The 23,750-nt window shown below is 40.3% G+C and overlaps 1 protein-coding gene across 3 annotated transcripts in view; it reads left to right on the top strand.

The window, feature by feature from the left end:
• ern2 (endoplasmic reticulum to nucleus signaling 2) overlaps nt 1-23,750 on the top strand; it is a 97,184-nt gene that overhangs the window by 62,933 nt on the left and 10,501 nt on the right. For all 3 annotated transcript variants that reach the window (XM_048609500.1, XM_048609499.1, XM_048609498.1), the window contains exons 12-18: nt 747-932; nt 1,438-1,702; nt 4,723-4,813; nt 8,088-8,277; nt 12,571-12,670; nt 18,383-18,582; nt 20,580-20,727. In XM_048609500.1, the coding sequence (XP_048465457.1) occupies nt 747-932; nt 1,438-1,702; nt 4,723-4,813; nt 8,088-8,277; nt 12,571-12,670; nt 18,383-18,582; nt 20,580-20,727 (1,180 nt within the window). The remainder of the gene's footprint in view (nt 1-746; nt 933-1,437; nt 1,703-4,722; nt 4,814-8,087; nt 8,278-12,570; nt 12,671-18,382; nt 18,583-20,579; nt 20,728-23,750) is intronic.

Raw genomic sequence — 23,750 nt, 5'->3', positions numbered from 1 at the left:
GTTGCCTGAATTGGAGTGTATTAGCTATAAAGAGAGGTTGGACAAACTTGGATTGTTTTTGCTAGAGCAACAGAGGCTGAGTGGTGACCCGATGGAAGTATATAAAATTATGAGAGACATGGAAAGGGTGGATAGTTGGGAGTTTTTTTTCTAGGCAGAAATGTCAAAAACTAGGGGGCATAATTTTAAGGTGGGAAAGGGAAGTTTAAAGGAGATGAGTGAGTCCAGTTTTTTTTTTGCACAGATGGTGGTAGAAGCAGATATTTAGACAGTCACAGACAGGAATAGAGGGATATGGACTATTTGCAGGCAGATGGGATTAGTTTAGAATGGCATCATGATTGGCACAGAAATGGTGGGCCAAAAGGCCTGTTCCTGTGCTGTACTGTTCTGTGCTAGGACTAGAATAAAATGGGGTAGAAATCATGCTTTAGCTACAAAGCCATGGTTAGATCATCCCAGAGGTACGTGAGAAATTTTGTGCCCCACACCCCTGGAAGGGTATTTAGATCTTGGAGGAAATAGGAACTGAATCACAGTTAATAGTCATAATCTTGGACTTTGGTATACAGACTAAAAATAATTTGGTAAATACATACCATTTATGCTTTCTCTGATTGCTAGAAAAGTACCAACTCAACAGTCTATATTTCAGACTAAACTACGAAAGAAAACATTATTAAAAAAGTAACTTTGTAAAGAAGCATGTATAATTTTTTAAAAGAACACTTTCTTGTTTCCTTAAGTTTATGATGCAGTCAGACCAGACGCACTCAAAAACATTTGATGAAAGTTATCGGATGGACAGCGAAGTAAAGCAGGAGGCTGCAAGTGAGATTGTGCCTGAATCAGGAAACCAAGACATCTTGACTGTGGCCATATTCACTGTGCTAGTAGGAGGATGGATGGTGTTTCTAATTATGTATCCAAAAGTAAGTTATTTTTATTATGCAGAGCTTTATGTTATCCATTATTATCCTGCTGCAACTTTCATGCATTAATGTAGTGTTGCATTTACCTGCCATACAGCTCTTCTCCATTTAACCAGTACCCCGGTTTACTCCTTTAGCCCCTTGTCACCACCACCTCACTGAGCTTCCTGCCATTACCCTGATGTCATAGTCAGCACCCCCACCCCAAAGTTCCCCTTCCTTAACTTGGTGTTATTTTATCTGGTGTTGCAGTCCTGACACCCCCACCCACTGGCCAGATCTTCTCTGTTAACTTGATGCTACAGTGAAACTGATCTAAATGTGTATTCTGGCCTCGAACTGTATTGTTTTGCTTTTGTTTAGTGTGGTGGGATTGGAAGAGAGTCAGACTTTTAACCTCAATCATGAGCATTTACCTCAGGATTCAATCACTCCACACTCTAATGTACTGTTATCAAAGTTTGCCTGCCTACTTTAACCTGCACTTCCATCTTTTCTGTGGCAGAAAATGCACCAACAGCAGAAACTACATCAGCAACAGCTGGAACAAAACCTGGAAGAGAAATTCCAGCTGCTTCAGCAGCAGCCCCCACAATCTGCCAACCAGCTCAGGGCAGACTTCCCAGAATTCTCAGAAGATGCAGCTCAGGTCTCCCACAAAGATCCACAGCGATCCAACTCCTCCACCCAAGACAGGAACAGCCAATCCTCAGAGCAGCATGTCTACATTTTGCAAAATGGCACTGCCTGTTATGATGAAATTGTTGCTGGTTGGTATTTGAACTTGTCTTTGGTAGTTTAGAATTTTTTTTTTAATTTGAAAAAAGATTGAAGTGATGCAGCATAATGTGCCATTTTATAAAAGTTGAAAACTCAGAAACCTCTGGAAGTGCACTGCTGAATAGGCAGAGTCTGTTACATTCTGTACCTAGAAATGCCTGTGACAATAGGGGTTAAATGCCTATCAACTCAGTTTGACATCCCTGACTGCCTTTTATGTCAGTAACTTCTACGTTGAATAGACTTGTATCTCTATCAAAATAGCTAAGAGAAAAATGCCTCATCATGCTTCCATGTTGATATTGCAAACAACAATTTCTTGGCTGTGGTCTACTTTAATCTTGATTTTGTTTCCTTCTCACTACAGCTGTTCAGCTTTTTTTCACTATTCATCACTCTGCCTCTTTCCTTCTGTCTGTTTCCCTTCCTTTCTGTATGTGTACACCAATCCAGACATTGAAAGTGGATAAGAATGTTCTAGCCTGATTCTTTCTCTGATTTAATTCATATTTCTGTTTTTTATTTTGTTTGTCCTGCTGCCTCCCTCTGAACAAGCCTAAAACATAGAGTGTAGGTAAGAACATACCTGGAATAATATATGCAGTTTTTGTCACCTAATGTAAGGAATTATGTACTCGCTACAGAGTGCGTGCAGTAATATTCACCAAACATGGAGGAATGGAGGGGTAATCCTGGGTTTAAACAGGATCTGTATTCTCTTAGTTTATAAGAATCAGAGGTGTTCTAACAAGCAGAATTCTTGGAGTACAATAGGGTTGGTTACCTTGGCCAAGGTGTCTAAGATCAGGGCACACAGTTTCAGAACAAGTGGAGGGACATTCAAGAATGAGGTTTGAAGAGATTTCTTCACTTAGACCATAATGAATCTTTGGAGTTTTCTGCTCAAGGGGACTGTGAAAGATCAATCATTGAATATATCTAGACAGAAGTTGATTCTCATATTTTAAAAATCTCAGGAATATAGGGATACTGCATCAAAATGGTGTTGAGATAGAAGATTAGCCATCATCTCACTGAATGGGGAAGCAGGCTTGATGGGCTGAATGACCACCTCCTGTTATCATTTCTTAGGTTTCCAAAATAACAAAGTTCACAATCTGACAGCACTGTCACCGGCCCATGCTTAGTAAATCTATTGGTAGGTTTAAAACTCTGCCAAGCGATCATGATGACTGTGTCAGAAAGCAATCAGAATAACTGTGTCCAGAAACCATTCTAAGCGGAATGTGTTAAAACTTTTGAATACCTGAGTGATTAACCAGAATGCACAATGGCCCCTGTGCATGAGCATTTGGCTGGATGAGGATGAATAATGTTTGGGGAGGAGTATAAGAACAAGGTGGAGTCAGAAGCTATTGCTTAAGGGGTTTGGCAGCTGAGAAGGCTGGGGAAGGCTAGAGGAAGGCAGTGATGGAGGCTGGAGCTGATGAAGTGGAGCTTCCTATCCCTGGCTGTGTTTCCTGAGCTGCTGCTATTTTGCTTGGCTCACCTGGCTGTTGCTGTGTGTCTGGAACCTGGGTGGGATGATGGCAAGTGAAGCAGCATGAACAGCGGACAAGCACTGCAGCAGTCTGGTCCCCAAGCACGACCTACTGGCTCTAGGAGGGATCTCTCCCTGGGAGCACAACAGAAAGAGATGGAGGATGGACAACAGCAGGATCAGCATAGTGAAGGAACAGTGCTTGAAAAGACACAGGGAAAGCTCTTCTCCATCAGCCTCTGCCTCAGCCTCTGCCTCCCAGAGTCTTAGATCACACTTCTGGCTGAAGTTTCCAGCAGTACCATCTTTCTGGTTCGCTGCTTCTGTTGCCTCATAATTACATTGAGGGCCTCTTTGCAAATGTGTCCTCTTAGCACCACCTAAAGGTGGAATTTACAATATTCGCAGCCTGTGAAGACAGCCAGAATCTCAGACATCTGTCCAGGCTTTGTAACAGCCATACTGGTGGCTGAGCTGACCTTCAAGGAAAACATGAAAACTGTGGGACATTTCACTCAACCATCTGAATTTTCCTATTGCACAATGGAAAGTATCATTTCTTGAGCAGATAATGTATTTAAATTCACCTGAAGATTTTCACTTTCACAACGCTGTTCGTTTCCTCAACAGCATACCAGATTGTCAGAATTGACTACCTGATTATTTAATGATATTTTCAAAGCAAGTCCTTAACATCATGCACTGTATTGTAAATGTATAACTTATGATGCAGCAACTTTTGGTTTTACCTCTCATATGATCCTCATTTCCAAACGAGGGTGTCCCCGATGGTTCACAACATCTTTATCGTGGTATAAAACATATTACCTTCCAAAATCAGCCTAACTCAGTTAAAATTGTGATAGGTCTGAAGTGCTGTCTTCTGCAATGGAGCCAGCAATGAGAGGACACCTGTGTGCAGGCTTGCAAAGCACCGTTTACCTGGGCCATTGAAAATTACCAGTGCTGGTAATGGCAATGGAAATCCATAGTTGGTTCATGCCCATTTTTAAAGTTAATTCAGTCCCACATCAAGATGGAAAAATTTAGCCTTACAATTTTAATTGTGTTGCTTTCAGAGTATTTACTGTATATACCAGAAGCTTAATGTAAATCTGAAACTTGAGTTTTTTTGCTTCTAGCTCTCTGGCATCTTTCCTGAAATATACCTCTAAATTTCATAAAATTACCTTCTTTCTTCTCTGTGCACTGTAATTCTGTCTCTTTACCTTGAGTTTCCAATGAGTTGAATTGTTTTTAAAACTGAACTATGCTTTAGCTTTTTTGTAACAAATTGATTACAATTCTCCTTTACTGGATACTATTCAACTGGTCTGTTCTTGAACTCAGTGTTTAAGCGAGCAGTGGAAATCTCAATGCTTAATAAGAGTAGATTGAACATACTCCCTCCTTTTAAACCTTCCCCAAAAATATTTGTAACAACAAACTTCAAATGATAAATGGTCCTGCTTGAAAGATTAATGGAGTTCTGTGTTCCCTTTCATCTAGATAATGGAACCAACTTGGTTACTGTAGGAAAGATTTCCTTCAAGCCAAAAGATGTGTTGGGTCATGGAGCTGAGGGAACATTTGTATTCCGGTAAGACAAGGAAAACCATGGGTGATAGTCACTTCACGTACAATCAGTAATGGATCAAAAAGCAACACGTGCTATTGAGAATGTGCCCTGGATTCTAATATCAAAGACACAGCTTCTAGTTGCAGTGAAAGAATTTTAAAGGGCAATTGTTCTGGCATAAGTATTAGAGAATGAACATGCTTCATCGCCTAATGCTGGTATATGAGTTCATGCTATGATTCATTGACCTTCAGTTGCTAAGTGGAGATCAAATTCTCCCCGAATCAGAGTAAGTGAAGAATCATTCATTCCAAGGTCATTCTCTTGAACCTCCTGCCAGGCAATTCCAGAATATGATATTAGTTGAGGCTTGGAAGACTACATAGGATAGGAGAAAGCCATTCGATTCCTTTAGAGGATTATGCCGTTTAACTGAAGCTTGACTAACTACTTTGGGAGAAATAGGTTCCGATTTATTATGCACTTATATCAGCTCTGTGGGAAGAGAGAACTGTTCCGTTGGGATGGGCTTCATTTGAACCATGCTGGGACTAGTGTTCTGGTGAACTGTGTAACTAGAATTGTAGATGGGCTTTAAAGTGTGACAGAAAGGCAGAAAATACAAGCAGAAGCGTGCAGCAGAAATTTTACTTTATTTAATAAGTAAAAATGGTTGAAAAGTCAAAGCTTAAGGCTCTTTATTGGAATACATCTGTAACAAGATAGATGAGTTAACAACACAAAATAGAAATAAATTCATATGACTTGTTAGCTATCACAGAGACATGCTTGCAAGATGACTAGGACTGGGAGCTTAATATTCAAGGATATTTGACATTTTGGAAGAATTTGCAAAAAGGAAATGTGGATGGGATGGCTTTGTTAATGAAGGAGGTTTCAGTGCAGTGCTGTGTAGTGATATAGGTGCAATAGATTGTGATGTGGAATCAGTTTGAGTGGAAGTAAGGAATAGCAAGGGAAATAAGTCATGGATAGAAGTTATTTATTTCATCCAAAGTGTTGTCTCACTGCATTACAAAGTATAGATTAGGAAATAATGGAGGTTTGTAAAAAGGGCACTACAATAATCATGGGTGATTTTAATCTGCATATTGACTGGACAAATCAGGTGGGCAAGGATAACGTGGAGAATTTGTAGAGTGCATTAGGCATTGTTTCTTAAATCAGTATGTTGCCGAAACTGCCCAGGAATGGGCTATTATATCACCAGTAATATGTAATGAGGTAGGTTTAATAAGAGATTTTGTAGTTAAGGATTCTGTACCGGGTAGTGATCACATCATGATAGAATTTCAAATTCAATTTCAAGGAGATCAACTTTGAATAGTGGGAATTATAAAGCTATAAAGACAGATTCATCTAAAGCAGACTGGGAAAATAGACAAAGGAGAATGTTAATGGATGAGCAGGTATTTCATAAGACTCAGCAAAAATTTAATCCAGTCAAAAAAAAGGACGCAATGAAGATGAACCAACCTGTAGTTAACAAAGGCAGTCAAGGAGAGTGTCCAATCAAAAACTAAGGCATACAAAGCAGCAGAAACATGTGGTAGGGCTAAAGATTAGAACATTTTTCTGAACCATCAGTGGATGACTAAAAAGCTAATAAAAAGGGAGAAAAAAAATTATGAAAATAAATAAGCAGTGATATAAGAACAAACTCCAAGAGCTTCCACAGCTATATAAAAACAGAGCAGTTAAAGTGAGTATGGCACTTGAAGGATATGACTGGGGAAGTGATAATGGTGAACAGGAAAATGGCAGACAATTTAATTTATTATTTTGTATCATTATTCACAGTGGAGGGCCCTGTAAACAATCCAATGATATCGGATAAGCAAGATGCTTGGGTGGTGTGGAGGGTGGATAGATTGGAGAAGGGAGTGGGAGGTCTTATAAATCTCTCTTTTATAAGGACAAAGAATTTGACAAAATAACGGAAATGAAGACATATAAGTCACCATGATCTGATGGCCTACATCCTGGGGTTTTAAAGAAAATAGCTGTACAGATATTGAAGGCATTAGTTGAAATATTCCAGAATTCATTCAACTCCGGTAAGGTTCCAGTAATTTAGAAAACCACTCCTGCAACACCACTGCTCATGAAGGGAGAAAGAGCATAGACCATAAAATATAGGAGCAGAAATTAGGCCATTCAGCCCATCGAGTCTGCTCTGCTATTCGGCCATTGCTGATAAGTTCCTCAACCCCCATCCTCCTGCCTTCTCCCCGTAACCTTTGATCTCCTTAACAATCAAGAACCTATCTATCTCTGTCTTAAATATACTCAATGACCTGGCCTCCACAGCCTTTTATGGCAGTAAATTCCATAGATTCACCACTCTCTGGCTGAAGAAGTTTCTTCTCATCTCCGTTCTAAAGGGTCTTCCACTTACTCTAAGGCTGTGCTATCGGGTCCTAATCTCTCCTGCTAATGGAAACATCTTCCCAAAGTCCAATCTATTCAGGCCTTTCAGTATTCTGTAAGTTTCAATTAGATCTCCCCTCATCCTTCTAAACTCCATTCAGTATAGACCCAGAGTCCTCAAACATTCCTCATATGTTAAGCCTTTCATTCCTGGGATCATTCTCACAAACTTCTTCTGAACCCGCTCCAGGGCTTCTGACATCAATGTATTCGAAGACTCAAGCAGCATGGTCTCAGCTTGAAACATTTATCTGTTTTATTCAAACTCAAAAATACTAGTATTCTAAAACATTTTGTTTTGTTTTTATAATCTCTTATACTTGAATTATCTGTTCTACCCTCCATAAACTCAAAGTTATTCAAAATTACTGTCCACACCCAACTTCTATCACATTCCATTTGCCTAACCTACATTCTGGTCAAGGAATCACCTCAATTTAATATTCTCCTTCTTGTTGCCTCATCCTTCCCCATCTCTGTAATCTCTTGCAGCCCTCCAACCAACCTAGATATCTTCATTCCTTCAAACCTGACCTCTTGAGCATCCCCAATTTTAATTGTCCATTGCTGGAGACTGTGCATATGGGAGTCCTAAGCTCTGCAATTCCCCTCTCTAAACATCTCCAACTGTCTGCCTCTGTTTTCTCCTTCCAGCCGTTCCTTAAGACTTATTTCTTTAACCAAACATTTGATGATTTGTCCTAATATTTCCTTTTGTTGTTCAACATCAAATTTTGTTTGATAATCCTCCTTTGATGCGCCTTGTGGTAGTTTACTACATTATGGGACTATAAGCACAAAATTTTGTTTGTGTTGGTAACTGATTTTCCTATTCATGACCCAGAGGCAGTTTTGATAATCGTAATGTTGCTGTGAAAAGGATTCTCCCTGAATGTTTCAATTTTGCCGATCGTGAAGTTCAGCTCCTTCGTGAATCTGATGAGCATCCCAATGTCATTCGCTATTTCTGCACTGAAAGAGACAAGCAGTTCTACTATATCGCAATTGAGCTTTGCACTGCCACACTGCAGGAGGTGAGTCAGAAGTTTTCTGTTTAATGTTTTAGTGGTTCCACTCACTCTGTATCAAAGGATATACCCCAGTTAGTTAAGGTTTCACTCACTTTGAAAAGTTTTGAGTAATCCAGTTGATGTTTCTGAAATTAGGTAGGAAACTGCCCATGTTGATTTGGGCAAGTTGTTCATTTAGTGAAGAGTTAAAATAGCAATGGAAGTACTTTGTAAAAACAGAAATTATTGTTTAAAGGGAATCTGAAGTTTCTCTTTCATGCAAAGGATAACAGAATTATGAATTATTTTGCCTGTGAAGAACATTGAAATAGGTGGCTGCAGCAGATTCATGGTTTCTGATTAAGGAACAGATTAAGGTGAAGTTATGTTAGTAGGATTGTACGCATTTCTTGAACCATTCACAACCCAGGGAGAGCCTATGTATAAATGCATTGTAGGCAGTTCAGAGGATATTTACTAAGTTGATACCTGGAATGAGCTGGTTGTCTTGTGAGGAAAGATTGCACAGGCTAAGCTGGCTTTCATTTGAGTTAGAAGAACAATTGAAAGGTCAGTGAACAAATGAAAGTTGATTGATTGAAGTTTATAAGATACTGAACAGTCTTGACAAGGTGAACATGGAAGGTTCTGACCCTGCTCAAAACTAGTTGACTCTTTTAAAGCAGGAGTCACCTTTTTAGGTCTGAGATAAAGAGAATTTTTTCTTTCAGAGGGTTGTGCGATTTTGGAACACTGTCACAGAAGGCAGAAGAGGTGGGTTCATGAATGTTTTAAGGCAAAGATAGATTCTTGTTTGGAAAGGAGTCAGGGGATAGATGGGAATTCAAAACACAAACAGATCAGTGTTGATCTTATCAAATGGTGAAGCAAGCTTGAAGGACTGAATGGTCTACTTCTAATTTTTATGTATACACTGAGTTTTGTTGATTTCCTGGGATCTTAACTGTCAATCGCTCACTGCTGTAGTTTGTAGAAGGCTGAACTGGCACAACAGTTCAGTGTTGAATCTTCACATTATTGGTGGCTATTTGAGAAAAGTGGCTGCCAACGGGAAGTGCTCAACAAATTCCAGAATCTGTCCTTCAGCAAATACAAGAGATGGGATATTTGGCTGATTGGGTGTAGGGTCAACAAGAGTTTTGTTTTGCCAGATTTCAAGGAAAGACCGATTTTCTTGTATGCAGTGTTAAAGAGATCAAGAGTGGCTTGCAGATGTGATGCCAAGTAGGCAATGTCACCACAGTTATACACAAACTCTATGGTGGTCAGATTAGTTTTGACACAGAGGCACATAAGATAAAAGAGTTTTCCATCTAGATGGTCTAAAATACAGGCAGTCAATCTTGATGAAATGAATACTTGGATTTATCACTGACACATGAGAGTGCTAGAGAAGTTCCATCATTACAGCTTCCACCACATCCTCTGGATTCACTGAAATAACCATCAAACATACTAGTATCCCCCTGGCTGACAGCCGCAAAAATATTCAGGCAAAACTTGAAAAACCAACTTTAATGGACTAGACACTGTCCTTTTAGTTGATAAATGTCTCCCCACCAAGTCTTGTTTTCCTAATTCTCAAATGGCTGGTATTGCAGGGAGGAGAAAGGAAACATTTAAAGACACTTGAAGCTATTCTTGAAGCACTGACATTACTAACAGGGAGGAGTTTGCTACCAGCCATTCAAAATGACAATAACTTGTCCATCAAGCTGCATCACACTTTAAGTCTCTATGCCTTGATTATGAGGTAGAGTGGTGGCAGAGAAGGGAAGAAAGATACTAACTGCTGAACTCAGGATCCCTTTGCCTCATGGTACATCCTGCACCATTTGTCCAAAGATCAAAGTATTGAGAATTGTCTGTTCAGCCACATGAAGACCTGTGGCGGAAATGAATGACTTTGAGTAGATTTCACCTTCAAATAGAGGACAGTGGGCAACAATGAGCCTATGCAGTGTCTGCCTTAGGAGTGTTTGATGGAATATTGTAGAGGAATCTTTACTCTGTTTTATGCTGTTTTCTATTTGTCCTGGAAATATTTGATGGGACAGTGTAGAGGGCAATTTACCATATACCCACAAATGAACCTGTCCTGCACTATTTAATAGAACAGTGTAGAATACATGAAAAAGGAGCTGGGTTAGACTATATAGACTGTTAGACTATATAGAAGTGTGCTTTGCTATTTAATAGAATCATGGCTGATCTTGGGCTTAAACTTGATGTTTAACTTCCCAAATGACCTTAAATGGGTGTTGCTGAGTTTTTATTTTACAATTAAATGTATTTTTGTTGAACATTTTGAATTTTTTTTCAATGTTTCCCATGTTTGTTTACTGCCATAATTTTTAGTCTGTTTTCTCAATTAACCTGAAGTTCTCCCTTTATATTTATACAGTTAGTTTTGTTTACATTTAAGATTCTTGTATGTAACAAAGTATGCCACTTTCAAGCATAACATGGAATTTAACGGTGTTATGATCACTTTCCCACTGAATCTTTTATTATGACATTAATAATTAACCCTGCTTCATTATACAATATTAGATCTAATATGGCTTCATCTTTCCACAATGTATTGCTCCAAGAAACAGTCACAAAAATATTTGACTAAATCATCTTCTTTAACAGTCTTTCCAATTTACTTGTGCAATTCTTCATGGAAGTTAGATTTGCTGTAATTATTACAGTGCCTTTGTTACAAGCTCCAATGATTTCTCATTAAATGCTCTGTCCAGTGGTATAACCATTGTTGAGGGTGGTGGTGCAATATACCTCTTACATCAGTGTTTTCTGACTATTGCTACTTCCGATTTCCACCTGTACTGATTCTATTTTGTGATATTCTGAGGCCAGATCCTTTCTCAGGAATTTTCTTTTGTAATCCTTTACTATCAGGGCTACCCCTTCTCCTCTGTCTTTCTCTCCAGCTTTCTGAATATTGTGTTCCTTGGAATATTTATTTCCTAACCTTGATCATCTTGTATAAACGTATTTTTGAAATGACAATTTGATCTAAATCACTTTCCTCTATTTTTGCCAATGGTTCATCTATAATATTGCAGACGTTTCATGCATTCAGGTAAAGAACCGTTAATTTTATTCACTAATTCCATTCTCTGTACAAATTTGGTTAAACTCACTGTCCCTTCCCACTTGATTTTATCCATGCCTGTGCCATGACCTTTCCCTTTGAATTTCTAAAACTCCCTGTCCACAGCTCTGCTTAAACGATTGACCAGGATTCTGGTTCTAGCCTGTTGAAGTGGAATCCATGTAAGATCTGGTATTCATTTTAAATTACTTATAAGATTTAAGTAAATGATAATTATACATTGAATTAGGAGAGTTAACATTAAAAAGGGCGGAAATGACGAATACGAGGGGGCATAATTTTAAGGTGATTGGAGGAAGGTATAGGGGAGATGTCAGAGGTAGGTTCTTTACACAGAAAGTGGTGGGGCATGTGGAATGCGCTTCCAGCAGTGGTAGTGGAGTCAGATACTTTAGAGACTTTTAAGCTACTCTTGGATAGGCACACAGATGATAGTATAATGTACGGTATGCAGGGTAGTTTGATCTGAGTAGGATAATAGGTAGGCAGCAACATCGTGGGCCAAAGGTCCTGTACTACCCAATGCTGGTGCCCAAAATATCAAACTTCTGTCTTTCCAACCATTCTTAGAACCAGTTAGCAGGTGGCTCAGGTAACAATCCACAGTTGATTACCTTTGATGTTATGCATCTTAATTTGGACCTTAACTCTCAAATTCTCCTTTAGTAGAGGATGCTTTAGTCTCTTTTTAGCCTGTGCTATGGTTGCTAAAAGATCATAAGACCATATGATATAGGTGCAGGATGAGGCTATTTGGCCCATCATGTCTGCTCTGCCATTTAATCATGGCTGATACGTTTCTCAAACCCATTCTCTTGCTGTCTCCCCATAACCTTTTATCTCCTTTGTTCAGGGAATAATTGACGATACATTGTCGTAAAAGAAAATATTCTGTCTCTAACCTATTGTTGTTTCTGCTTTAAGAGATCCTTGTTTATTACTGGGAACCAATAACTGGCATTCTATTCCACAAAATTATCTTACCCTGGTGAGGTCTGATTACCCCCTCCCCCCATTTGTTAGTTTAGGTGAGAAACCTATTTTATCTGAATAATATAAACAGTAGATGCTGAAAATACTCAGCAAGTCTGACAGTATCTGTGAAGAAAGAAATATTGTTGATGTTTCAGTATCTATAGTATATTGCTTTTATATTTTACTACTTCTGTTTGCAGTATGTGGAAGATTCCAAGTTTGACCGCGTTAATCTGGATCCAGTAACTGCACTTTTTCAGACCATGTCTGGCCTGGCTCACCTGCATTCCCTCAATATTGGTGAGGCCCTTCTTACATTTCAATATATAATCTAAAAGTAATCTAGTTAATTGGGTTTATTAGGTTAACATTCGTGTTCCTGTTTATGAACCACTTAGTGTAATCATGTTCTCCTCACTTAACCTAATATTTACTATTCCACTAAACTGAGTCCCACATTTCTAATCAATAGAATTCTACTGACCCTCACCATTGCACCATGTTTTTTACTATTCAAATGATTCTAATCCCACTCTTTCCTTGACTCTGCACATTCTTTAATGTACCACCAAGTTTAATCCCACCCATCCTCCCTATCTTCATACTCTTATTATTCAAGTTAGTCTAATCCACACTTTCCTTCCCTAGAATTGATTAATTATGCTTACCAACATTGACATATTGGACCAAATGGCAGTTTCCAGGCTTTAAGGACTACATGATACCTCAACAGCAGTCTGTTGCTCTGTGTAAAGTTCCTTTCTAACAACCCCTTCAGTTCTTTTTGTGATTATTTTAAATATATGCTCCCTTTTGTAATCGCTAAATGCTTTTACTACTTCCATCCCTTCTTAAAAATTCCTTCTCTGCCCAAGGCATTTTCATATCTACTAACTTTCCCCCCGTGCAATTCTGTATTTTGTTGAGAGTGAAGTGCCTTGGAATCAGTTACTCTGGATGGAATCTGTCAGCCCCTGAACAATGTGGGTACTGGGGAGTCAGTTGGGAAAGTAAGGTAAGATTGGCAGAAATGAGATTCTTGTTGTTGAGAAATAGAAGTCCAATTCTAAACCAAGTTTTGAATGACAAGGTGAGAAGCTCACTAGAGAATAACAAGAGGTCTATTTGCATAATGCCATCATTACCTCACTACACCAACATGCAATTTTCCAATCTCCCACCACAGGATAGAAGATATACGTCAACAATTCCTGACACCAAGGAGCAGGTTCCTAGCAACAGCAGCCCACTGCTTACTCCTCCAGACCTCCATCTTGGTCAGCAGTCACCAACATCTCAGTATGCACTCCACGGGCAGCGACTGCCACATCCCTGTCCACAGATGTTGTTATTTGACATGACTCAGCCTTACTGAACCTTCATGGCACATCTCTGACCCACTTGCACTTCAGTGCCACACTTTGGAACACAGTGGAACCTCTCATTGTATTGCTGCTACCTTGACAGTTTGTGCACAGGAGGAAGTACCTATCTCATGGATTGGACTGGGTGCATCTCAGGACTCCTCACTTGCTCTCTTAGCATTCACTGACTTACCCTTACTTCAGTACATGCAGCATCTTTGCCTTGCATTTTTGCAATTTTCTCCCTCAGACAGAGCTTAAATACCACTGCACCACTGTGTTGTGTTGCCTTTTAATGCAGACACAAAGCCAGGCAGCTTGTAAGGTTGTCAGCAATCATCAGTCAAAGGGGTGGACATTTTGCTGTATGGTACCATGCTATGTTGAGCTCACATCTATACCATGAGCTAACAACAATCACGGCAATCACACAATGTGCTTCAACCAAATGGCCATATCTCAAATAAAAACCAAAAGAACCGTGGATGCTGTAAATCAGGAATAAAAACAAAGTTGCTGGAAAAGCCAAGCAGGTCTGGCAGCATCTGTGAAGTCCTGCAGGTCCAGTACAACCAGTCCAAGGAATTGCAGTAAGTCAGTCATGGAACTGGATAGAGATCAGTCAAGGGTCCTATCACTCATCAGTCAGGGCTGTCCATCCAAGTCCGTTGGGGGTTTGGAAGCCATCAATCCTAGGGGACAGCTCAGTGAAGCTCAAGAAAAATTATCAGAGGACACTACTGTGATAGGAAGTTGGGGAAATTAATTGTGGGGATTGGAGGCAACACACTGGATTGTGGCAGGGACAATATTCATGATGGTGGGGGAAACTCAACATATAAGTTGGGGGGAAAACAGTAGCGCACTGGAAGACATAGGTTACTGTGGGAGGGAAATCATCAATGATCACAACCATCCTGCCTTTGATGGATGGGAGAGGGAGTATAAGCTATAGGGCAGGGGCTCAGTGATTAATGTTGAGAGATGAAGTTGTAATTCAAAGAGATGTGTGGGCATCTTTGGAAGCTCAGTACTGATGGCTGAACAGGGTTGCAGGGATCATGGAGGTTCAGGGTGGAGGTGCCCTTTATTACCAGGCTGAGTCTATGTCTCATTGTGTCAAGTGCGACCTATGTTACCTTCCATGTCACTCATAGATGTACGCTGCAAATGAAAAATGGCTGAGGCAACACCCAAAGCAGGTGGAGTAACTTTTGTTTTCTGTCTGAGCATGAGAGCTGTACTTGTAAGCAACGCAAGGCTCTCCAGGGGTCTATTGCATTAATCTGGTGCTAACAGTGTACATATAGGCGTCGTTGTCATCATCCGCAATTATTCGCTAATGAGCATGATTGTCCATCAAGGAATTTCCATATCATTGGTTATGTGTTCTTTGGGTCCTTGCGTAGCCGATTAGCCTGTCCCTAGAGCCACATCTCCAACTGCATATGGCAGGTGTTTCTGGGAGATGGAAGTGGCCCTTGGCCTTGAGATCACTGGCATTCCTTTCTCATACTTCTTTTCCATACCTTCTTTTGCTGACAGGTGTTCTCAAAGAATTATTTCCCTTTATATAGGTGGTTCCTCCAGGTCAGTTTCTTCTGAGTGAGGGTTTCCCAGGTATTCCTTCAGGTACATACCTTGTGCGAGACATCTTTTAATGTGGAAATGCTGTTGCACATCAGCAGACACATCGTCCTTGACTGAAAGATGACTGGGGATCGCCCTATTCTGCAGCCTTCATCCGTCTTCACAGCTGTTGATATCCCACAAACATCTTTTATCTGAATTGCCACTGAGGACTTGTTTTGGATTGCTTTTGTCTGGTTCCTCCCCTCTGACTTTACTTTCATGACCCTACTTATATGACCCTGCCAGGAGTATGTAAATGCTTGCAGTGTCACAAGCAGTCTTAACCACGTCATCAAGTTCTGAGGAAGGGTCACCGGACACAAAACATTAACTCTGTTTTCTCCTTCACAGATGCTGCCAGACCTGCTGAGCTTTTCTAGCGACTTTGTTTTTGTTCTTAACCACATCATTGGTCATTGCAGATTGAAGACAGTCATCTCTGTATAACAGAAGTAATCACAGGTGACCTTAAAAATGGCGTCTGTGGCATCACAAAGACGCTCCAAGATCTGATGTGTTGCACAAGGGTACAGAACTGATTTCCTCTCATCTTGAACTGTAAATATTCGCCAACATGCTTTTCTATGGGGTAATGTGGGGTACGAGGACAAGGTATCAGCATCATGCTGCCCTTATAATTTCCTACTGTATTTGCTCAATATGGCTTGTAGTGTATTCATTCAAAAGGTCCCACTATCATAGATCCTTGTAGAGGTATTCCATGGTTTCAGCATTCCTTTTTGAAGTCCTCCATGTCCCGATGTAGGGATGACAATGCTAAGCGTCATTTGAGAGTGATGGAAATGCTGATTGCTCACATTGCTAAGGACCCATTCTGTTTCTTATATTCTCCACATAAGTTAATTGGAATTGTGGCCGATGTATCCAGCCATAGCAGGGGTTATTGTTGCATTTGTTGTGGGGCAACAACAATGCAGAGAACCTGAGAACAACAGATTGGTCAACAAGCACAGGACCAACAGCTACTTCTAGTGACCTGCTGAACAGGTCCACATGAAGCCACCATAGTAGAAGGTCCCTCAGGATTTACAGGAGGCCCAGAGTTTTCAATCTTTGATGCTGTTTCCTTCAGATTAATAAGTTTCAAACAGGGCGGCACGGTGGCTCAGTGGTTTAGCACTGCTGCCTCACAGCACCAGGGACCCAGGTTCGATTCCAGCCTTGGGTGACTGTCTGTGTGGAGTTTGTGCGTTTCCTCTGGGTGCTCCAGTTTCCTCCCACGGTCCAAAGATGTGCAGGATAGGTGGATTGGCCATGCTAAATTGTTCATAGTGCCCAGGGATGTTTAGGTTAGGTGGGTTAGACATGGGAAATGGGTCTGGGTGGGATGCTGTTCGGAGGGGCAGTGTGGACTTGTTGGGCTGAATTGCCTGTTTCCACACTGTAGGGATTCTGTGATTCTATGAACTCAGATCTAGGATTTCCCAGTACACTCATAGAACTATGCCAATTGCTGGAGCAGGATCTGCAGTAAGAAGAATGGGTAGCCATCTTATCCTGGTGTCATTAAGGTGACAGCTGTGCCAATTTTTCATGCATTGGGCTGCTTCTAAGGATACCCTGGGGAGTTGTACATATCTCACTAACAACTCATAAATCTATCAAGGCAGTTACCAATGCAATTTATGGAAATTCGCACAATTTCATCAAATTTCCCCGTGTTAAGGTCACTGCTGCAGATGGGCAGTATGCTTTGACAACATAGCTGGCTTCCTAAAGTACAGGGCACTATAGACTGAACACACATTGTATTGACAGTGCATATTGTAACACAACGGACTTCATGATCGTGTATTCCATTCCATCAATGCGTGAGTCATCTGTGGTCATTGCTACCATATCTTATGAGACATCACCAGGGACCCTGGGAGCCAAATGATGCCTGTACTCTCATGAAAACTCTCATGTTGCTGCTTTGTTTCAAGGATTATATGCCTTACAAGGATAATTGCTGGGAGACAAGAGCTATGCTCTGCAACCATGGTTGATTTCTCTAACATTCAACCTCTGGCAGAGGCCAGGTGTAGATACAATGCAACCTGTTCTTTTACCCAGGCTATCTTGGAGCACACGATAGGCCTGCTGAAGGTGAGGTTCCAATGCTTGGATTGGTCTGTGGGGCGTTTTCAGCATATTCCAAACAGGTGTACTGTATAACCCTAGCTTGCTGTGCTCTGCACAATTGGAGCAGGCAAACATGGGATGTGATAGATATTGAAGAGTTGGACAGTGACAGTAGTCTTCTGAAGAGGAAGGTGAGGACATTGACCAGAAGAAATGTCACCTTTTGCATGATATGGCTTCTGTTTCTGTTGCTGAATAAAAATGAATGCTTTCAACCATCTGAAGACTTTTCAGTATGTGATGCTCCCACATTGAACAATGAGAAGATGTTAGGCCACACTGGGCATTGGGGTAGAGGTAGCACACCTGCGACAGTCTTCTCAGGTGGGCTGCTACTAAGGCTGTGTAGTTTGGTTCTTAAATAGAAATACATTTATGAATGAGCACTTGTATTTGCATTGAAGTGTCAGCTGTGCCAACGTGTACCCGGAGAAGCACTTGTTTTTGATTCTCTTCCTGCTACTTTGCACAGTGAAGAGCAATTCCTGACTGGCAGCAAAACCAGAAATTGCTGGAGAAACTCAGTAGGTGTGGCAGCTTGCTTGGCCAGGTGCATGACGGGGCTTTGAAAATGGCACCGGCAACTGGGAATTCTGAGAGGTCCCAGCAGGAGTGAGTACTTCTGCCTCTGGTGAGAGAAATATGACAAGCAAAAAGCCATAGAGGTGAGGTGGATTGGTAATGAGATTAATTTCAGAAAGTAGTGTGAGAAATCCCGTGAGGGATTATGGAGAGAATCCCTCTGTGAAACTTAACATGATACTTGATACTTAGCCAATTTCTGGTAAAATTTAGATGTCTGTTATATCAGCAAGTTGCTATTCGTTAGCCATATTTGATCATTGTTTTATTTCTGGAATTCTGGTTCTAGTCCATCGAGATTTGAAACCACGCAACATCCTTATCTCTCTGCCAAACTCTCATGGGAAGGTGAGGGCAGTAATCTCTGACTTTGGCCTGTGTAAAAAGCTCTCTGTTGGGCATCACAGTTTCAGCCTGCGGTCTGGCATACCTGGAACAGAGGGCTGGATCGCACCAGAAGTCTTAAGAGAGGAGCCTAAAGATAAGCCTGTAAGTATTGGCACAAAGATAATCTGTTCTCTCAAAAATAAGCACTTTGGATAAACAGCCTCTGAAGATCAAAATTCCAAGGCTACAAAGAAAATCTGGAAATGGCCATCAGTGAGCAACTGCTGGACAAATTAAAAGTTAACCTTTTCATGGAGATCCTCCTTGATTGGAACCTGTCACAGCAGTGCTGACAAAATCCACCTTTATTTTCTCAGCTGCGGCAAACAGGTTTGTATCCCCAGTATTTTCTGATTTACGGTAAGTGACTAACTAGTCAGCTGTATGTTCATTGAAGTGTTAGGGATTTCATTAATTTTTCTGATAAATACTGAGACTTACAACTTTCGCCTTTCCACACTGAGAATGGTAGAGATGGTAACTGCAAATTGTTCCATTAAATGAGCCAAATTGAGAACAGAACTGTGATCATGTGAACTGCACTGACCTCAGGATTCAATATAGGTGGGCAGGGTTGACCTGGGGATTCAGGACAGATGAGTAGGGTTGACCCAGGATTCAGGACAGGTAAGCAGGGTTGACCTCAGGATTCGGTACAGGTAAGCAGGGCTGACCAGGATTTGGGACAAGGGAGCAGGGTCGACCTGAGGATTTGGTATAAGTGAGTAGGGTTGACCTCAGAATTCAGGACAGGTAAGCAGGTCAGGGAAGAGGATGGATGTAGTATATTTGGATTTTCAGAAGATTTTACTAAGGTCCTCCACAGGAAGTTGGTGAGCAAAATTAAGGTACATTGGATATGAGGTAATGAACTGACATGGATTAAGTATTGGCCTAAGGCAGAAAATGGTGTATAGGAATGAATGGGTAACTAGTGAGGTACTGCAAAGATCAATACTTAGACCTCAGCTGTTCACAATATATTAATGATTTGGATGTGGGTTCAGATGTATTAATTCCAGATTTGCTGAAGATAAAGAAAGATAAGCAGGAATGTATGTGCTGAGGAAGATGGAAAATGTTTTCAGGAGAATTAGGAAAGTCTTAGTGTTTGAGCAAGAAACATGGTCAATGGAATATAATATAGAAAGTTGTGAAGATATCTACTCTTGTAGGTAGAAGAGATGTGCAGAGTATTTCTTAAATGGTGAGAGGTTGAAAAGTGTAGACATGCGAAGGGATTTGGGTCACTGAAGGCTAACAAGGAGATGCAGCAAGCTTTCAGAAGACTAATGCAATGTTAGGCTTTATTGCAAGAGGATTTGAATGCAGGAGTAGTGAATTCTTGCTTCAATTGTATGGGAGCTTTGTTAGACTGCACCTGGAGTACTGTGTGCAATTTTGATCTCCTTATCACAGGATAAGTATTATTGTCATAGAGGGAGTGCAACAAATGTTCACCAGACTTGTTCCCAGAATGGCGAGGCTGTCCTGTGAAGAGTGATTGGGCAAACTAAACTGTACCTTTATGCTCTAGAGTTTTGAAGAATAAGAGATGATCTCATTGAAACCTACAAAATACTTAAAGGGAAAGGCAGGATATTTGTCTCCCTGGTTGGGAAGTGTAGAACCAGGGGCATAGTTTAAAAATAAGGGGGATGCCTTTTAGGACTGAGGTTAGGAGAAATGATTTCATTGAGAAGATGGTGAATCTTAGGAATTCTCTATCCCAGATGGCAGTGTATGAGTACATTTAAAGTAGAGGTTGATAAATTTTTGATTATCTGTGGCATACAGGGTTACGGGGATGGTGTGCATAAAAGGCATTGAAGTGTTCAATCAGCCATGATCATATTAAATGATGAAGAACTTAATGGGCCGAGTGGCCTACTCCTGTTCTTATGTTCCTAAGGGATATGAGGGGCAGACAGGAGAGTAGGTTTGAGATCACAACCAGATCAGCATTGATCTTATTTTGTGGTGGAGCAGGCTCAAAAGGATGAATGGTTGAATTCTGCTCCTGAGTGCTATGTCATTTTGAGTACTTTGTGCTCAGAGTCAGAACCACTTCAAAAATAGCACTTGTATATTCCCAACAGACATATGCAATCGACATTTTCTCAGCGGGCTGTGTCTTCTACTACGTTATTTCAGAGGGGAAACATCCATTTGGCGATCCTTTGAGGCGGCAAAGCAATATCTCACTTGGAAAATACAATTTACAGCACTTTGAGCAAGAGGTATATGGTAAGGACTTTCTTTTTTTGGTTATGGTTATGATATGGATTTTGCAGCTTCCTTGCATCTTCAGCATTGAGTATGGCTACCTGTTACGGTAGAACCAGTAAGAAATTGTGCTCAATTTTCTGAGCTTGTTATTCTAAATAATTAACAGACTCTCAAAACATAGCTTTGGTCTTGCACCTGTAGCTAGCCTCATCAGAAATCTGGAGAGTACAGCCAGTAGTTCACGTGCAGTTATTGAAATTATTGTTCCAGCCTTGTTCAAATAGCTTCAAATAGATTTAGAACATTTGTTAGCCTTTTCCTAGTCTGAGAGGGAAAGTCGGGAATCATCACATCTCTTGAGTGAATCTGCTGAAGTAAATGTTTGATATAGCAGTTACCTTCACACTCAAATGAATATCCCTCTGTTACAAGCTATCTGAACATTCCTAAGACCATAAGACATGGAAGCAGAAATAAGCTATTCAGTCCATCGAGTCTGCTGCACCATTCAGTGATCTTGTATTTTTCAACTCCACTTTCTTGCCTTTTCCCTGTAACCCTTGATTTCTTTCTGTTTAAAAATCTGTTTATCTCAGCCTTGAGTATATTAAACGATGTAGTCTCAACAGCTGTCTTCAATAAAGAATTCCACAGATTCATTACCCTTTGAGAGAGGAAGTTGTGCACTCTGGTCCAAGACTCTTCCATAATGGAAACAACCTCTCAGTATTTACCCCGCATGCCCCCTAAGAATCTTACATATTTCAATGAGGTCGCCTCTCATTCTTCTTAACTACAATGCGTATGACCTACACAATTTCTCCTCCTAAGAAAATCCCCCAGAATCAACCTAGTGAACCTTTTATGGACAGACTCTGATGCCTGTATTTCTTTTGTAAGATATTTTGTGCTCACACTTTTATTTATGAATCCTACAGTCCAATATACTTTGCTAACCACTCTCTCAATATATCCTGTTGCATAGTAAACACCAATAAAAGTACTCATTAAGCATTATAGTTTTACTTTACAACTATTTTCTCTGCCCTAAATAGACTCTACCCACCTCTTATTATCTATTATTGTTACTTACTGGTGGAAAATTTTAGATTGACTGGTATACCATTTCATTATACCCTTTTTTTGCCAGTTCGATTTTGTTCCTCCCTTTCCCTCTCCTCTCAATTGATTGCATTTGCTATAGTTCTCAGTTAAGAAATTCATCTGGCATGTATCATACATTCTGCATTTTTGATTAATCATATTTGGAACTTCCTTTGTCATGTGAAGAGCCCTGACTTTGGTTCCCCTACCTTTCCTTCTTGTTGGAATGTTCATCACCTATATCTAAATCAACTGTTTAGGCAATTGATTCCTCCTCGTTGGAGAGAGAACATACTGGTCAAAAAATTTCTCCTGCGCAAACTTCATAATTCATGCCTGTCTTTTTCGCTTTACTCCAATATTATCCCAATTGATATATGGGTACTTAAAGACTCATAAAATTACCACCCTCTATAAATCTTGCATGTTCACAATTTTCTTGAAGTTTTGCTCTCCTCTCCCCCACTATTTCATGGTATATAGAATTCCTCCTGTAGCACAATCATATACTTTTTGCTTCTCAGCTCTAACCAAGTAGATTTGTCCTCTCACCATTAAGGATATCCTGTCTTTCCAACACTATAGTGATTTCCTTAATCAGTACTGTCACTCCACTGCCTTTTGTTCCTTCTCTGTTTTTGCTGAGATCCGTGAATATTAAGTTTGCATTTGTCACCATTCTCAAGCTACAACATCATATTCTCCCATGATTATTTGCACTTGTAGCTCAGCAAACTTATTGACTGCACTGTGTTTACATACATGTTCTGAACTGTACTTCATTGTTCATTGTACTTTTTAATCTACTACTAATGTGGAATTACTCCCTTGTTTGGCACTCTACTCCCTTTATCCACCTTATTTCCCTTTTTTACTTCTACATGCTGGCATCCACTCACATGCCAATCTAGTTTAAACCCTCCCCGATGACAGGAGTGAACCTCCCCACAAGGATCCGGTTCTGTTAAGGTGCAGCTCATTTCTGACTAGGTATCACTTGCCCCAAAACTGTACGCAATGTCTGATGAACATATAGCCCTTCATTCTGTCCTGTACCTCAAACCACACATTGCTCCTCCTATTTCTGCTCTTACTGGAGTGAGACATAGGAATAATCCAGGGATTATCACCTTTGAGATCCAATTTTTTAACTTCCACCCTAGCTGCTGAAAGTCTGACCATAGCACATTGATACCTACGACCTTTATGTCTGGTATTGGCATGTACCACAATTCTGGCTCATTCCTTTTCTGCTGTAGAATATTCTAATACTCTGCATAATAAAAGAAAGGATTTACAAAAATGCAAAAAAAAACAGATCCTGTTGAATGGGAAAAGATACAAAGACTAGCAAAGGACCACAAAACATCTTATAAGAGCTACTAAAAAGGATTACAAAAGAAAACTTGCCAGGAAAATCAGTAAGAAGAGATTTTATAGTTACATAAAGAGAAAATAGGTGGTCGGAGCAGCATTGGCCCACTAAAGACTGAAAATGGGGATGTTGTCAATGACTATGTGGAAATGGCAAAGATCTTAAATAATTACTTAGCCTCAGTATTTACAGTAGAAAAGGACAATAGCTTGCCAGAGGTCCTGAAGAAATTAGTACTGGATTGGGAACAGGAACTGAATTAAATTAACATAAGTAAAATGTCGGTGATGAAGAAATAAATGGAATTAAAGAGTGACAGATCCCCAGGACCTGATGGTTCCCTTACGAGGGTGTTAAATGAATTATGGGAGCGCATTGTAGACACCCTAACTATAATCTTTCAGAGTTCCTTAGATTCAGGAGTCATCCCTCTGGATTAGGAAATTGCTCGGTGTTACTCCACTTTTTAAGAAGAACGAAAGAGGAAAACCAGGGAATTACAAACCAGTTAGCTTAACATCTGTGATGGGACAATTGTTAGAGTCTATAATCAAGGTTGGGG

Source organism: Rhincodon typus, chromosome 21 (assembly GCF_021869965.1).
Source record: "Rhincodon typus isolate 14 chromosome 21, sRhiTyp1.1, whole genome shotgun sequence".
NCBI classification, from domain to species: domain Eukaryota; kingdom Metazoa; phylum Chordata; class Chondrichthyes; order Orectolobiformes; family Rhincodontidae; genus Rhincodon; species Rhincodon typus.
The sequence above is the reverse complement of the archived record's forward strand: the minus strand, read 5'-3'. Positions and strand labels throughout refer to the sequence as shown.